General features: G+C 39.2%; 1 protein-coding gene across 1 annotated transcript in view; it reads left to right on the forward strand.

The window, feature by feature from the left end:
* stk10 (serine/threonine kinase 10) overlaps window positions 1-18012 on the forward strand; it is a 55238-nt gene that overhangs the window by 12601 nt on the left and 24625 nt on the right. Inside the window, exons 2-5 of the mRNA XM_059351995.1 lie at window positions 5624-5788; window positions 12024-12072; window positions 12805-12954; window positions 15888-15960. Coding sequence (XP_059207978.1) covers window positions 5624-5788; window positions 12024-12072; window positions 12805-12954; window positions 15888-15960 — 437 coding nt within the window. The remainder of the gene's footprint in view (window positions 1-5623; window positions 5789-12023; window positions 12073-12804; window positions 12955-15887; window positions 15961-18012) is intronic.

Here is an 18012-nt window from a genome sequence, read left to right on the forward strand (position 1 = left end):
GTTGAGGAGAGAGTGAAGAGTCAGAGGGTTAGAGTCAGTGAGGCGTTGTTTTGTCCTGGGATGGATACAGCAGCTACAGTGTCTAGTTAACTGTGCTCCCACTTCAGTGCTGTGGTTGTAAACCGTTATGTAATAATTTACAGTGTTTTCTGACAACAGGCGTATCTGTGTTCTGTTTTTCTTTGCCACTGTATTTTGTCACATGGATAAATTGAGAATGATGTGCCTCTAGGGCCAAATGGTAACAACTTGTGTCGTCCCTCTAAAGCTGGAATTATGAGCTGCATGTAGGCAAAATGTGCACCGTGGTCACTTTAAGACCTTTCTTTTCAATTCATTTGCTTTTTATTTTTTGTTTTCTTTTTGAACTCCCCACCAGAGTTCAATCAATCATCATGCCTTTGACATTTTGAAGGTGTGACTGTGCATACCAGCACCTTTACAGTAACCCATAAAACCTCTCTGTGCATTGGTTTACAGAGACGTTTACACATATCTTTTATTCAGAAGGATTGTGTAGTAATAATAGGTGTTACATGTGACCTATGCCCAACCAATTTATTTAACCTATCACAGAGATATCATATCTATCTATTGGTATCTATCGGTATCTGTGTAAATGTTGTCCGATATGAAAACTTTTATTATGCAGAATATATAACACAGAAATATGCTTGGGGTGATTTAAAAATGGTTGCTATTTATTTAATTTTTATGTTTTTTGTTTTTTTTTAGATGGTCAGCAATTGACAAATACTGAACATACTGATGTTTATTTAGATAGATTTTTTTATTCTTTATTTTAATGTTCAGCAGTTGATTGACTGAACTAGAGTACTGATGTTTTTAGCTTTTAAAAACCCCCACCATCAACAAACATTTGTTCCTTATGAAATTGGTCAGAAATTGACTTATTATTTTATTTCTATAATTTATTGACATCCTAATACATAGTTGCTATCATGTTAAATGTAAAATAATGTTAGATATTGTTAATAAAGCTATTTGTTTAAGAAAAAATCCTTCCGAGTGTATTTTTATATTCATATCAGCACAAATTCCAATTTTTTTTCATTCCAGCTCATAAGTATTGGTGCCTTTTACCCCTGTAAAATTGTCAGTCTCAAAATCAGTCTCAAAACTCCCCTATCGTTTGGGCTCTAGTGTGAAAACTTTGCTTTCATCCTAGTTTGTTAAGAGCCCAGAAAAACAAAACTAACTATCCCTCCCATTTTTTATCAAAGTTTGACTGTAGAAGACTGTAAAGATGCATCATCAATTCCAGGTTTAAAAGATGGACACGAATGCTGATATACTTGCTTTTATTCATGCATTATCCATCGTTCTGTCTGCCCATTGGTTGACTAGCAATGAATGCTACATTTCTGCAACATGCATTAAGTTTGGTCAGATGAAAGAGGGTGATGCCCCCTCCTCTTGTGTACATACTGCAGCACACACTAACATATACACACACTTATGCATTGATGTCATGCTAACTTACAGGAAGTCAGGAGGTCCCATGTGAGACACAATGAGGCGTTTCAGTGTAATTTCCTCCCGGTGCAGTGTATACACTTGGTAAGGTGCACACATAAACAAACATGCATGTTTGCATACTGTACTGGAGGACCCTTGACGAAACACATTCCCCGCTCCACGCATAACGTCTCCATATAAATGCATGAGGCTCAGCTCTGTCAGTGTACCCTCTGTGTCCACTCCCCCAACCATCTGAAGGCCAGAGGCACATTCCTCAGCTTTGTTCCCACTGAGATGCAAAGGTGTGTGTGTGTATGTGTATGTGTGTGTGTGTGTCCTTGTGTAGCCGGGTCAGGGGGTTGGCCGCTAAAGTTAAGACTGGGTTTGTTTGTGCACAGAATGCTGTGCATGACAAAAAGTTGATCCCATCTATTCACTTCACACACAAAACATCAGACCTGTTTTTGATGTGGTGGCAGACATTCATATCTGTGTTTTCCGTGAGACTAGTGTTCCACTGGAAAACAAGATGATGCAAACCCCCATACATTACAATACTCCCACCATCCTTCCACCACTCTATTGGTCTGTTAATCTGACACATGGTGAGAGACAAAAGACACATTACTGTATAAGAAGGCATTTGTTGTGAGAGTATACAGGTCTGGGAGAGATGACTTGGCAGCTTAAAGGGATGACTTGGATTTTATGTAGCGGAGCTCTTTGAAGTCTGTAGTCTTTGTATTGACAACTGTTGATGGCAGTCAAGGTGCAGTTTGGAGAAGCAGGAGGGCGTATCTAGGGCTGGGCGATATATCAATATAAAAAATCTATCGATATATTTTAAAATGTGATATGGAATTAGACCATGACGCATGTTTTGATATACAATGAAGACTGCAACCTTTATTCTAAGAACAAAACTATCACGAGGATAGTTTGGAGTTATTGAAGTGGGTTTATACGAGGTACTTGTGCACATTGAGTGTATTACTTTCAGTAGATTGCAGCTGTTGAGCCCTGAGTTTCGAGAAGCGGGCAGGAGTACTGTCATGAAACCTACAGTACAGTTTAGGACAGGGGCAGCAGCAAAACAACATATTTTAGACACCAGTGGTTTACTGTATTTAGATTTTTTTCAGCTCTTTACATTACCTCCAGACAGCCCTGTTTAAGTTGACATATGAGGAGCTGAAGCTGGTCTATGATCTCTTATCCAGACTCCATTGACAAAAACGATAATTTTACCTTGCAGAACACAGGAGCTGCCGCCCCGATCACTTAATTTGTTTGTGTTAATGTGTGACTTTGCTATTTAAATCGGTTAGTTTGGACATACCAAATTCACACAATAGAATGAACACACTAAACAACTAAGGCAGCAGCAAACCAGCAACTCCTGTGCGCTATAAGGTAAAATGACTGTTTTTGTCAATGGAGTCTGGTGAAGAGATCGTAGACCAGCTACTTTTCCTCAAATGTCAACTTAAACAGGGCTGTCTGAAGGTAATGTAAAGAGCTGAAAATATTCTAAATATAGTAAAAAACTAGTGTCTAAAATATGTTGTTTTGCTGCTGCCCCTGTCCTTAACTGTACTGTAGGTTTCATGACAGTTCTCCTGTCTGCTTCTCTAAACTTAACAGCTGCAATCTAATGAAAGTAATACACTCAATGTGCACAAGTACCTCATATAAACCCACTTCAGTAACTCCAAACTATCCTCGTGATAGTTTTGTTCTTATAATAAACGTTGCATTGTACGTACGTCTTCATTGTGTGCATGTCTTAAACCGTAACTTAAACTGAGCTTTTCTGTGATGGATATGGCAGATTAGTAACAAACATACAGTAGGTAGGTCTACTGCATGTCAGACCCCAGGCAGTGAGTGTACCGAGGCTGACAGCGCTGGTCACAGAGAGCTGAGATGTTAGCAGAGAAGTGAAAGTGTCTGGTGTCTCCGTGTTTACTGTCGAAGCTTGTTAACTGACTGACTGATGGTTTGACGGCAGGAGGAGACGTCCTGTTGACTCACACCGTGGGTTACCCGGGCGTGGGGGCAGTTCGGCTTCCCTGGAACTCTGTTTGACAAACACACACACGCATAGTCACGGCAAGCCTGGATAAGTCGGAGAGTGTGTGTTACTGTGAGCCTGTTCTGTTTACTCAGATGTTTTCCCACAGCCCCTGTAAAAGCGTGGAGGCATCAGACCCCCACCGGGCTGTTTAGTCTGTCATGTTCCTGCAGGTCACTGGGTGGACACATGCACATGTACGATTTCTTCCATTTTTCACCACTACATTACATATTTTCTCATTCATGCACCATATTTCGCACTCTATAGCTTCACTTTCTATGGAGGTGCAACTCTAAAAACTTGCTTACTGATTTTTGCCTGAATTAGGGCTGGGCGATCATATCCCAAATATATTTAGGCTGAATATCGATATACGATATAAATCCTGATATTTTTATTGCAAAGAGCAATAGAGAGCAAATGTTCAGTCAAAGTCTAAGCCAAATATGACATGTCACAAGTAGTTTTATTGAACCGTTACAAGTGCACATTTAAATAAAAAATATCTTACATAAAAATAGCCTATTAAATAAAATAGGCCAATCTTTTTCTGAAATAAATATATTTATATGAGGAAATAATAATGAACATTACAAAAGAACTAAATATGACAAACCCTAGTAAGGGCAGCATTTATATATAAAAGAAAATGTTTGACCTATATCGATATATGCGATATGGTCTAATTCCATATCACATTTTAAAATATATCGATATATTTTTTATATCCATATGTCGCCCAGCCCTAAACTGACTTCAGTTTCTTCAGTTAATCTGAGGCTTCTGACAATGCTGCAGCATGGATCACCACTTCTGTTTTCAACTCTATTTTCAGTCTTCCCTCATCCCCGGTCATGCTCTTGCGATGAACGTGTGGTTCTGTCTGCAGGCGCACATTAATGTTGCGTTTACCCACAAAATCCTATCAGTCAGCGTTCACAACAAACATCATGTGTTTGGCTCCTTGTGCTTCCCTCTGAGTCACCCCATGGTTTGGCTGTTTTGATGCTTTCCAGTAAGGCCCTGAACAATCTACTCATGTTTACATTTGCTTCTCTGTGTTACTCAGAACCACTAGGAACTCAGTGTCTCTGTCTGTGTGTGTCTTAGTTTAGCCACAAAGGCACTTGACGCCTTCTGTGGTTCCTCTTTTTCCTCAGTTGCTCAGGGAGGGTGCAGGGTTTCCTTTCCTGTTTTTTCTTTAAATGTTAGTTAGTCAACATTTTAATTGCTGTCCTGTGTTTCCTGATGTCTTGGATTCCCTTTCACTTGGGGTAGAAAAGCTTGGCTGGCAGTGATAGACACATGCAAGAAGCTGCTGTTTTTAATAGGTTTCATTCTTTCTTAAAGACTGATGTTATCAGTTTGATTTTGCATATTATTTCGCCTAAAAGCCTGACACAGCAAAAAATATTGCATGTTTAGTAACAGTGTGATTCATTTTATTCACATCCCCTTTTTTTTATCACTGCTATTAATAGAGGTTATGGTGATTAAAACTGCTCTGTGGAGAAGTGAAACTCTTGAGTTACACCATTTTACCATCCACTCCCTATTTAGAGGGATTTTTAGGGGGAGATAGCAGGTCAGCTGTAGATGCCATATAGAAGTGGTGTATATTATCTGAAAAATGGGAACCTGAAGATTAATTTGAGATGCAGCACAGTTAAGTCTAGTTTTTAAAATCTGTAAAAAAAAAATAAATAAAATAATAATAATAATAATAATAATAATAATAATAAATTAATGTTTTAATGGCTTAGAATATTATAATTGAAGTATATGTTGGCCATTCCCATGCTCAGCTATGTCTCATGAGTTGTTCTGAGAGTTTTTGGGTTGATACCATTTGTTATACAGTTTTAGTGCTCATTTTAATCATTTTCTTTACCACTTGAGAATTGATTTAAAAAAAAAATGTTAAACATTTCTTCAAAATACCATATTAGAACACCACAGCTTTATGGAACACCTTGAACAAATTATTTGCATTTTTTCTGTAAAAGTAAGTGTTAGACTCATCATGCATGTTTACTTGAATGTTGTGTCCCTCTGTCTCTGCAGGCCAGGAACAAGGAGACTGGAGTTCTCGCTGCAGCCAAAGTGATCGAGACAAAATCGGAGGAGGAGCTGGAGGACTACATTGTAGAGATTGACATCCTGGCTAAATGTGACCACCGCTACATTGTCAAGCTGCTTGACGCATTTTACCATGACAACAAACTGTGGGTAGGTATCACAGGAATCTGGTTAAGACAACCAACTTTAAGTGTAAACCACAAACTTTTCCACCCTTCCTTCTCTCTTTCTGTGTCATCTTTCCTTTACTGAACACTATTAAACAAAGATATTAAACGCACATTTCACTGCGTTTGCACATTTTAACACTCAAACTGAATTAACAAAGGAATATAAACCAATTTGACAGACTTTATAATTGATTTTAGAAGACACAGTGATTGAACTGGCAGTGTGCTGCTGCGTGGGAACAGTGTGGTCAAGACTAACTGGTGCATAATGCACCAATGGGACCTTCTGCTGCTGTCTACATTGTTACCTTACCTTCTTTTCACTGAGTTGAGGAGTTTCTGTGTCCATCCACCAAGTTTTCTTTGCAACCTTTCCAAACAAAAGCTGCAACACACGAACCTAAACAAGCAGCAGGGAAGTGAAAAAACAGGCCTGTAACCATGTCTGCTGGCAGGCTCGGGGGATGTTTCATTTCAGTCTGTTGTCTTATTGCAACAATATCTCATCCAAAATATATTTCTCCTAGATATGAAGCCTCTGTTGAATAATAAAGATAAGAAAAGTAGATTGCCTAAATAGGGATGACAGAAGACCCCATCCCCCGCACCCAGGCTGACATAATGCATCAGAAATGACCCAATCCTCACCCTGATGTTACAGCAGGAATGAAGATCGATTTCAGTTCAGTGTTTTCTACTCTCCAGTTCTTTTCCCTCGCCACTTTCCCTCACTGGGTCAAGCGTTCAACTCCCCCCCTGTAATCTCTCAGTGTATCTGGCCAAGAAAAATAATAGTGACCTCATGCTGGGGCAAGACTTTGAATATTTGTGGAATTACAAGGCAGCGTTAAGACTAAAGATAGTTGTCTTAGGGTATTTTTTACCCTTCTGCTTGTGATATTATTATAAATGTAAGATTTAGAGTTTAGATTTAACTGTTGTTGTTGCCAAACTTGAAAGTGAGCTGCTTTGGAAAAAGTCCAAAAACAGGCATTGTTTTGCTTGTCAAGCAATTTTGATAAATCTGCTCTGACATTGTGTTAAGAGTGCAAACAATAAACAGTGCGGTTGTTCTCAACCAGATCAAATTACGCTGGACTACATGCATGCATTGTTTTCCTGTGAATTTCTTGTTTAGCTAAGGAATCTGAATCCAGTTTAGGAATGGCGGACCCTGCCACTAACAACACAAACTGCTATATACAGAGATTATTATGCGGGCAAACTCCGGGAAAATTCTTCATCACAACATGCATGTCACACACCTTAAAGATGACAACCCATCAGGAAATGACTGTTTCTGCCTCCACACACACACACACACACACAAAGTTATGACAGCCCTGGAGCAGAGCTACTCGTGATTGAGCCGGCCATAGCTGGAATTCCTGAGTGTGGAAGGTGAACGTCCTCCATCAGTCAAAGCGGGACTGAGACTGTGTTAGTTTGTGCTGATAAGTCAAATGTACAAACATCCCTTCCTGCAGCTTCAAACTTCATGCTTCCTGTGTGCATGTTTGACTTTTACTTTACAATCTTACTCCCAAGCTGCACTCTGATACTAATGCTTCGTTTTCTTTTAGCTCTTACACATAATTTCTCTTAATATCTGCATAATCTGCTATCCAACCAGTTTTTCTGGATTAGTATAGAAGCTCTCGGTCAAAATGTACATATGAGCATCAGAGTGGTAGACTAATTATATACATCATGACAAAGTGAAGCAGCTAACCTCAGGATCTCAACAATTAGCCCTGTGGTTGGCGGTCAGGCCTCAGCAACCTCCGGTTGGGTGGACTGGGCAGGGGTGAGATGATGCATTCCAGTACTGACCCACCCGTCTGAGTAAGAGAGGGATAGAGGAAGAAAGAGAGAGAGAGAGAGAGAGAGAGACAGTCAGAGAAGGGCTGTTTGTTCCCGTTCAGGAACAATCTGGTCTTGAGGCTGGAGGGGCAGCCAGGCCTACAGCGTGAGAAAAAGAGGGCCTTTAACATGGGGAAGGGACTGCTGACATCAGCACACTGAGAAGAAGGAACAGAGGGAGAGACAGAGAGGGGAGAGCAGTTAAACAGATGATGAAGAGACACTAAACATAGAGGAGAATGTACACACATCATTTGGAAGCATAGTTAACTATCTTATTAAACACATTATCTCACCCTGACATTTACGCTGCCACCCAAATACTCCATAGGGATCCATAGAGACTGTTTCTCCAGTAATGGGTTCACTGTTTCCAACGGAAGATTTTGCTTAGCAATGTTTTTTAATGTGTATATCCATGCTTTGAGGACTATAAACCAAAATTCCATGTGCCTCCAACGTAAGGAGAAGTCTGAGACACATTAAATTACCTGGGCAAAACCCACTCCGCTGTCTGCATGGCCAGATACCACTACAGTTGAGAAAGAAAAGGGTATTTTTTCTTTGTCATTTTGGGGAATCAGAGTCGAGATCCAGCAGAAATAGAAGTGTTTGGATCCAAATATCTGTTCGACTCAAACTACTTAAAGTAATGATAGAAACAGCTTAAATTAAAGATAAGATCTTGTGGTTTCAATAGTTGTACAATGTAAAAGTTGACACTGATGACACTTATTGACACTGGAAAGCAGACCTCATATACACAGATAACTATAGCATTAGTCACGTTCATAGAGTGACAAACTCTAACAGTGAGTCTGTGTAATTCCGCTTTTATATGCTCATTTCTTTCTTTACGCTGCATTGCATTTTTGAAGAAGGTCATTGTCGGCAAATAGCCTTATACATCAGACAAAAGGAGGTGGGAAATCACTGTGAAAGTACAGAGCTGTGAATCGCAGGAATACTGCAATGTCAGCGAGGTCTGCTCCGTTTTACTTGAATGGTTTTTTTTTTAAATATAATCTTTAAGCCGTTTCTAATTTGGTTCAGGTTGTCTTGAAAAAAAAAAAACATTGATTTTTTTGGGAGAGAGACAGAGAGAGATAGCTAAAGCCTGTGTCTTGGAAGAGTGTGTTCAGCCCATAGTAGGTATGCTTTGCATGCAGCTTGACCAGTCGGAGCACATTCTTCACTGCAGCACAACACGTCAGCCTGAATTGTTTCAGGCAGGGAGAGCAAATCTGTCTGCAGAGACACTGACGGAAACACAAACCAGTTGCTTCTGACTCAGTAGTGTAATGTAGAGCTGTTTAGGTTGGGCAGAGCAGGGTGTTACTACTGAGGAGCAGCTCGTTTAGTGTAGGGAGGTGGTTTGTTTGGTCAGCGGTGAGCAGGAAAAGGGAAATGCTTCTTCTGACTCTAAGGGAAGCGGTACCATATGAAATATAGTCCAACTGATGATGGATTTTTGAGGCTGATTTTAATATTGATATTTGTTTGAAAAATATAGCAATCCATCAGCCAGTAGTATTATAAAGTAGAAAAGTGCACTCAGTAAAGTGCAGATCATTGCCATGCGTTAAGATTCTCTGATTGATCAGAACTCCACTCAGAAAACAAGCATTTTAAAAGTTGATTGCACGAATTCAGACTTTACACACCTGCATCATGTTGCAGTTATTTCTGTATACTTTTGATCCTTTTCTTGCAATTAAGTCAAAGTAATATCATTAAATTTTGAGAACATTTCGATTAAGTAACTCAACGCTGTACTTGCAGTCATCCAGACACAGTTCCTGTAGAAGGTGATGAAATTCACAGAGCTGTGTGCATCTCCAAATTATATTAATAATGCAGACATGAGGGTTTTTGTTTTTTCCACAAATCCAAAATATCCTTGCTATGTAACTGGAGTAGTTTTGGATGACTTATGACCTACCTGTCAGAGATGTGATAAATAAAAACAGGTTTATTTAAAATTATTAATCACTGCACCCTGAGGAAACAGAAATAATAAATGTGCAAAAACAATTTTAGGCTGATTTATCCAGTAGAAAAGAGAGTATGTGAACATACAGATGGACAAACAGATACATGCACACACACAGCAATCTTGAACAGACATGAACTTGTTTTTTCCCCAATGCTGTTCTTGCTGGTTTTAATGTGGGCGTGGTTATGTTGAAAAAAGGTGATGTCACCTTCTGAATTTATTGTTCAATCCAGAACAAACCACAAGAATCTGAATCTGAAGCTACACACAAACAATATATGGAAAATATCCATACAATCAGCAGTTTTTGAGTGTAAAACTTACATATTTGTTTTTCTAACTATTAATTAAATAGTTACTTATTTAGATACAAATATTCAATGTTACAGATACAGCAGAGCATGTAACACACAGACCAGACTGTCTCTGCCTTCTGTCATTTAAAGACATCTTAACAAAGTGAAAAATCCTCAATAACACGTGACAAAACCCAAACTAAAGGGGTTTGTCAATCCAAACTTCACAAAAGCTCATTGTTTAACTTGGAGAGCTGCATTTCTGGCTTCACATTCCTCATGTTTGAGTGTGTGCGTGCTTCTTAATGTGACTGCGTGTGCATGGACGTGTGCATAGTTTGTCACATTCGTCCATACCTGGGCTGTTTGCATCTTTTCCATCTGTAGATCTCTGTATGGCTTTGTCTGGACTGAAACTCCACGCCCTGTCCAGTTCCAGGTTGATGCTTTGACAGTGTTGTCATAGCGATTAAGTATGGATGACATCACATAGCAGGTATGCAGCGCAGCACCTAGGGTTGATCTTTAACCATTTGGAATCAAAAGATCACAGACTTTTATTATGAAATGTGTTTTTTTTAATTATCATTCGTCCCTCTTTCCTTTTTAATGAAACATTTAGAGATTTTTCTGTCCGTGTCGGAGGGAGACTGACTATGTAAGGAGAGGAAATGAAATTGTTGAAAGTTGCAGTTGGCCAACAAGACACCATTTAGGGAGCGTGTTCTCAAAATCTTTTCTCCTCCTCTCTCGCTCTCTGTTTTTACTTCACTGCTGAGCTGGTATTATATGTTTGGCAGTGTGTCCCAGGAAGTGTGTATAGTTCCAGCCTGACAGTTTATCCCACACTTCAGTCTGAATCCAGCTGTCCACTTTGTTAAGTGTGTGTATGCTACTACTTTCACCATGGATGTCAACGAGTGTTTGACTGATGTGGAGGTGGGGCAGCTCTCCAGGTACTGATGACATCACACTACCATCTGCTCCTGTTTTCTTCCCACATTTTGCTTTGGTTTGCTTACCAACCAACCTTTATAAAAGTAATAAATAATATGTTTTTTCACACTTCCCGGGATAATAAAATAGTGTGGCAGCATTCCCAGTCATTTGTTTGATAACCTTGTACTGTACTGCTTTGTCATTGGAGTTTTATGTTGAAGTTATTCATTTACTAAATCTTATTTTACTGCCACACTTGAGATTTTCTTAAATCACACTCAAGTTCAAGTGCCAAACTTTTATGGTCCATCAGTGCTGAATGTTTCTAGTCAGAGAACTGAAAACAATTCATTAACAATATTTTTAAAAATAACACTGATCTGCTCTTCATAATGTCGACACATAAAGTAAAGCAATTTTTTTTCAATGGTGGGCAGAACTTTTTCACGAGTGCTATGAAGTTTGTGCACACACACACACGTCAGAATAATATGCATTTACTATTTATTTCTCCAATATTTTTATCTACCTACTAAAATTACAGTGTCTTACAGTTTCTTACATGCCTTAGTTTAACATTTGAGTAATTTAAGATAAACAGACAAATCTCAACTCATCATATAAATGTAATATAACACTATACACACCATAACACATCATAGTTTAGGATCACGGGGTGGCACCTGGGGTGGCCAGGATGCTCCCTGGACACGCCCCTGCATATAAATCCTTGTTAACGGGGATTACAGCTGTCTATTAGGGCTGCAAATTGATTAATCCACCGAATTACTCTCTGGATTAATCATTTGGTTTGTAAAATATCAGAAAATATTTTTAAGTTTCTCAAAGTCCAAGCTTTAATTGTCTTGTTTTCTCATCCAAAAACCTAAAGATTTTCAGTTTATTATGATATAAAACCGAGAGAAACAGGAAGTCTCCACATTTGAGAGGCTGAAAACAGGATTTTCTGTGATTCTTGCATGAAAAATGACAAATTATGACAAAAATAGTCAGTCGACTAATCGACCAACTGTTGCAGTGGTACTCTGAAATAATACTTTATATTGAAAATGATGGCTCAAGTTTAACCTCGCCCTTTCCCCTCCCCTTTCTTTCCTCAGATCATGATCGAGTTCTGCCCCGGAGGTGCTGTGGATGCCACAATGCTTGGTAGGCCTCTCGCTTTTGCCCTCTGTGTGTTTTCGTTAGCATTCCACCCTCTTCTCTGTCACGAGAGTCAGGTTCCACACCTGTAGCGCTGCTGGGAATACACCTGTTGCTTCAGCAGTGACTTTAAGGAAGTGTAGGGACATAATAAAGGGTTTAGAGGTGTTTTCCCTATCCATGCTGATGTTTTAAAGCCTCAGTCCGTACTTTGAATTATCACAACATGTTTATTTTCTGTAGGAAAAAAACAGAAAAGCAGCATTTATCACAATTCTTTCTCCGAACATGAATGTTCTTCACCAGTCCGGTTTCTAGAAAGTCAGTCAGACATAGTGGAGTCCTCCGGTGTGGGAAAACCCCCTGGTCTGTTTTTACTGGGTAATCCACATCCTCATATCTGTCTGTACCCCCACTGCAGCTAACCAAACACAGACACAGTAGAATAAAGTCTGCAGGGCAGGACTAGCTTGCATGTGTGAAAGCTTTTCTGATCTTGGATTACTTATCCAGCAACACAATCTGAGAGACTTCATTGATATCATCACGGCTTTTACCGTTTTCTGTTTTCTCTCGCGGAGTTCACACAGTCCTCAAGACTTTGTTTTACCATGATTGTATGTACACAGTGTGTGGAATCTGCGAGGTGTGCACAACGGGTTTGGAGCCATCGTTTTCGTCCCTTTCTCATACCGCCATATTTAACCCCTTGGTGTCCTCCTCTCCTGCCCTTATCAGAGTTGGATCGTGGGCTGACGGAGCCGCAGATTAAGGTGGTTTGTCGGCAGATGCTGGAAGCTCTGGACTACCTGCACAGCATAAAGATCATCCACAGAGACCTGAAGGCCGGGAACATCCTCCTCATGCTGGATGGGGACATCAAACTGGGTGAGGGTTCACATATTCATACTTAAGAATATTGCTAGCTGTAGTTATTGTACAAAGTTGGTATTTAACTCTTGCATTCCTGGTAAGCAAGGTTTAATATATTGATCATTATTTACTGTCAGCATCATGATGTTTGTTTGTTCAAGCTCACATAAGTCAGTAAGTTCAGAGATTAACAGAACACCTGTTTAAACCAGAGTTTAAACAAAAAAATCAGAAACAACACCAGTGACTTGACTTGGGCTCGAGCCTTTTGACTTGAAAACACTTGATACCTTCCCCAAGCCCAAAAATTTTTAAGATCCACTTTGTTTGAACCAATCTGACAACATCCTAGCAAGTTGCAGGTGAAAACCATGAAGAACAGATACATTTTTACTGTGAATAAAGTTTTGCAAAACTTAACATTATTTATTTTAGTTAAATGATTACACTGTTGGTAAAATATCCTGTGTGAGAGTGCATTACAACATGTTTATAAGTTAAAATCTAGATCTATCTAGAATCTAGAATACAAAGACTTGAGACTAACTTGTGACTTGCAAAACAATGACTTGGTCGAATTTTGATCAATTTTTTAAGGCCAACAGCATGTTTTATTAACTAGACTTATTTTGATTAGTTTGACTCATTTTAAGTTCCATAAAGCAAATTCAACTAGTTTCTCATTATAAGTTGCCACAATAATAGAGCTTGCACAATGTTGAACTTGCTTTATAGAACCGAATCAACTGAAAATGAGCAACTCAGTAAACTTGCTATATGGAACAGGCCCCATGTGTACTCTATTTCTCTTTACATCCCATCATTCAGAGAAAACGGTGTCAGGGCCAAAATGATGCAAGTGGAACTAATCTCAGATAAACCCCACGCTCCCATTGCACATTATAGGCTATCTCTGGAACCCTTTTTTTTTGGCTTACATGTATGCTCGCTGTCATATAGGCTCAACACAGACATGTATGCTGTGATACACACACACACACACACACACACACACACACACACACACACACACACACACACACACACACACACACGCTAGGGTAGAGGCCCTGCACCCCTCCTGCACTGCAGGAAGATTACTGTGTGGGAAAACCGCATTCTCAGAAGTGTGCATATTTTTATTTATTGGCTTTTTGAAGAGTTCTCCACATTCTTCACATTGCACAGCTGAAGTTGTAGGTCCAACCCTCCCACCAGCATGTTTTGGATTAAAGCTAGTGCATGTAAAGGATGGGCAGATTCCGATAAATACAACTTTTTAATTATATCTGGGTCATGCATGATGTTTTTCTGTTCTTTTTGCACTCAACCATGACCAGCAAACCAGAAGCACTTGGTAGATAGTAGCTATATTCTGGTGCTGACTCTTTGCAGAACTGGCTGCACTTTTTTTGTTAAATTTGTGTCTGAATGGTTTATAGATCTATAGCTTTAAAAAGTTTAAATGACACATTTTATCAGCCACCATGCTCACTGAGCTGGACGTGTATTTCTTGAATATGTCCTTTTTGTCATTCCCTGACATTCCTCCCTAAGACACCACACTTGGATATAATCACTGGGAGTTGCCTCTTTAACTCTCTTTAACTCATTAAGTCACAGCAGTGACTCATTTACAGCCTCCAAACGTATCTAACTACATGTTAATTAAAACAAGACAGCAATTATGCTCCTCTGGGGTCAGCCAAATGCATTATATCCACATATGATACTTGACATTAAACATCATGTTCTTCCATGCAAAAAAAAGAGCCTTTTGTAAACTTTCCAGCTAATGTTTATAAAACTCTTAAGCAAATGTTTATCTTGGGCTATGTTCAGCAATTTTTTTACAATTTGAAAAGTTGCGTATTTCACTAGAAACAGAAGAAAAAAGTGTTATTTCCATCAGGGTCCATATTCATCCTGCTTTATCAAGGATCAGTAACAAAGGCAAATCCGTAAAGTAACATAGTAGTGTTATTTGTATTCACATTAATACTAAAAAAATATTTCTCAATATCAAATAATTTAAACTCAGTCGTGCTTATATTATTAATATTCTAGGAGTTTGTCAGGATTCCCCACAAAAACAGCTGTTACTGTACACTCATTTATTCCCTGATTGTGTGATGCATAATGGGAGTTTTTAGGTGCATAGGTCAGAAACATTTGCATATAATCATAATTATGCTTCTTTAGTGACACACCCTTGATGATTATTAAAGGCCAAACCCAATGATAGAGCAGGTTTTCTACCAGCTGCTCCAGAATAAACTGGTGTGTGTTTAACTTCTAGGGTGTTAAAGTCAACCCCTATTGGTAGAATTTTACCTGAATGTTTTAGCATCCTTTGGGATATTCATGTACAAACTCCTATTTGCTGTACAATTAAAGCAGTAGTACTATTTATTGTCTTTTTATGAAGTAAGCATTCTTTCTGCAAAAGTTTAGACTGCAACAGTCTAAAATTATATATTTGTCTGGGAGGTCAAAGATATTTGAATTGTAGTCTACAAAACCAAGACAGTCACTTAAGTCCCCGTAATAGAACATGCCAGTTTGTAATTGAAGCAGAGAGCCTGCTGCCTTGTGAGTCAAAGCCTCTGCCAAGCACTCAACCCTGGGCATGCCTCACGTAATATTCTTACTTTCAGAGGGAAAAAAGTGTTCTGCCAGAGTGAAAACAACACCCCTGTAATCTGAGGGTCATGTCAGGAAATGGGGGCAGCTTGTTTGGGAAACGGGACTGCTATAAATTCACCTATTCTGGCTTTGTGTCTCAATGTCATGACAGTTTTACAAGCTACAAACGTTGGTCTACTACAAAGGGGGAAAAAAAATAATGGAAGTTTTTGACCTGGACGTGCTCACTCTTAAATACCTCTGGAGAACTTGTTTCAACGATCTCACGTCATCTTTTTTTTTGTCTCTCTTTGTTCTTGTAGCTGATTTTGGTGTATCTGCGAAAAACACCAAAACCTTACAGAGAAGGGATTCTTTCATTGGAACGCCATACTGGTGAGTAAGACACCACACTACAACAGAGAACCATCTGACTTAAAACAATCAGGTTCACTGATTTCCTGTATTGTACTAAAACCCTGATTCCAAAAAGGTTGGGACACGTCAAAAGTAAAACAAAGCGATCAACTGAAGTCGTTCAAAAACAATATATTCATTGTTCAAACTGATCTATTGTAATACACACTCATTTTGAATTTGATGCCTGCAACACATTCCAAAAAAAGTTGGAACAAGAGCATGTTCGCTATTGTGTTACATCACCTTTTCTTTAAAACTGAAAACACTAATTATTGAAGTTTTGAAAGAACTTTTTTCCCCATTCTTGCTTGATATAGTATGACTACCATTGCTCGATAGTCTGGATGGCAGAATATGTTGCTCCAATGCTGTACGCATTAATGGTGGCTTCATAGATGCACAAGTTACCCATGATGCCATGGGCACTAACACTCCCTCATACTATCACAGATGCTTTTGAACTTTGTGCTGGTAAATATCTGGATGTTCTTTTCCCTCTTTGGCCCGAAGGACACAACATCCATGATTTCCAAAAACAAATTTGAAATGTGGAGTCGTCAGACCTCCTTTTCCATTTTGTGTCAGTCCATCTCAGATCGGCTCGGGCCCAGAGAAGTTGGCGGTGTTTCTGTGTGTTGTTGATGTATCATCATCATAATCCATAGTCAAGTCACCGTAGGTGCACTAAGTGTTTCAACAGACAAGATAATGTGGTGGTGTCCATCTCCTCTCCAGATGTGGATAGCCGTTGACTCTTGATGAGCTCATCCACCCTTTGACAGGTCTTAGTTTTTTGTCCTGCTGGGTGTCCACCCACCCTCCTCGTCAAGTTAAACCTGATGGGGTCGGAAACTCGACAAGCCATGCAAGGCAAGGACGCTTAGTTCCTTGAGGTGTTAATCCACCCGCATACCCATTGATGTATGGCTTTCACTTTACACGGTAGAGTAGCAACAAACTGTGTTTACCAAAAACAGTTTTCCAAAGTGTTCTCCAGTCCATGTGCTAATGCCCTTTATACAGTCATGTTGCTTTTTAGCACAGTGTCTCCTGAGGGATCAAAGTTAAAAAAACATGCATTGTAGAAATTTGACGGGCCAAAAATGGGTATGTTGCCTGAGGGCAACACCGTACCATAGAGGGTTGAAAAGGATTAGAAAATTGTGGCATTTGTTTTATTTGCTTTTTACACAGTGTTACAATTTTGCTGTAATAGGGGTTGTCATACAACCTGAGCTATTAAAATTATATTCAGCATATTTGAACATTATCTAACTGTAGACATGTAACCATCTTTGCATTAGCTATGTGTGGAGGATTATGGCTTGATGGAGGAAATTTCCTACAACCCACATACTTGAAACAAACATGATGATGTTTACACAAACTCAACCCAAAACCTCAACTCAGTGCTTTAATGTTGTTGTCACAACAGCAGGGTTCTCTCTCTATAGCTGAAAAAATTCCATTTGAAGTCTACATGGTGAACTTTGATCCATACCATGTTCTATAACAGCCAGTTAACCATTGACTAGAACAGGCTATCATCCATCTGGAAGACATGACCATGCCCTCATTTGGCACAATCCTGAAAAGCATATTGCAGACAGTTTATGTGTATACATTTCTGCTGAATGCACTGATTAGCAAAGTCAACAAGAACCAGGGAGCAAACATTAGTTTCTCTGCACTTGAGTAAGCTTCAGGGTTTGAGAGGCATTTATGCTGATTGTCAGCAAACACACGCTGATTGGAGGAGTGTGCTCCATGTTTACACCTGCAACATAGTTCCCCCCTACAGTAATCAGCAGCTAGTCACTTTCTGCAGCCCAGATAAAAGTATTGTAAATACCACCTGTTTATCTTTATGGTATCAGAAAGAATTGCATTGCGGGGGTGTGATTTCTATCTGTTTTGATTTAGCAAATCACATTTTTACAATATGATAGTTAAAAGTTTTACAAGATAAGTTACTTATTAGTTGTATCACGTGACATCAAGCAGTATCTGTATGCATGTTAGACCTGT

Source organism: Centropristis striata, chromosome 15 (assembly GCF_030273125.1).
Source record: "Centropristis striata isolate RG_2023a ecotype Rhode Island chromosome 15, C.striata_1.0, whole genome shotgun sequence".
NCBI lineage: Eukaryota > Metazoa > Chordata > Actinopteri > Perciformes > Serranidae > Centropristis > Centropristis striata.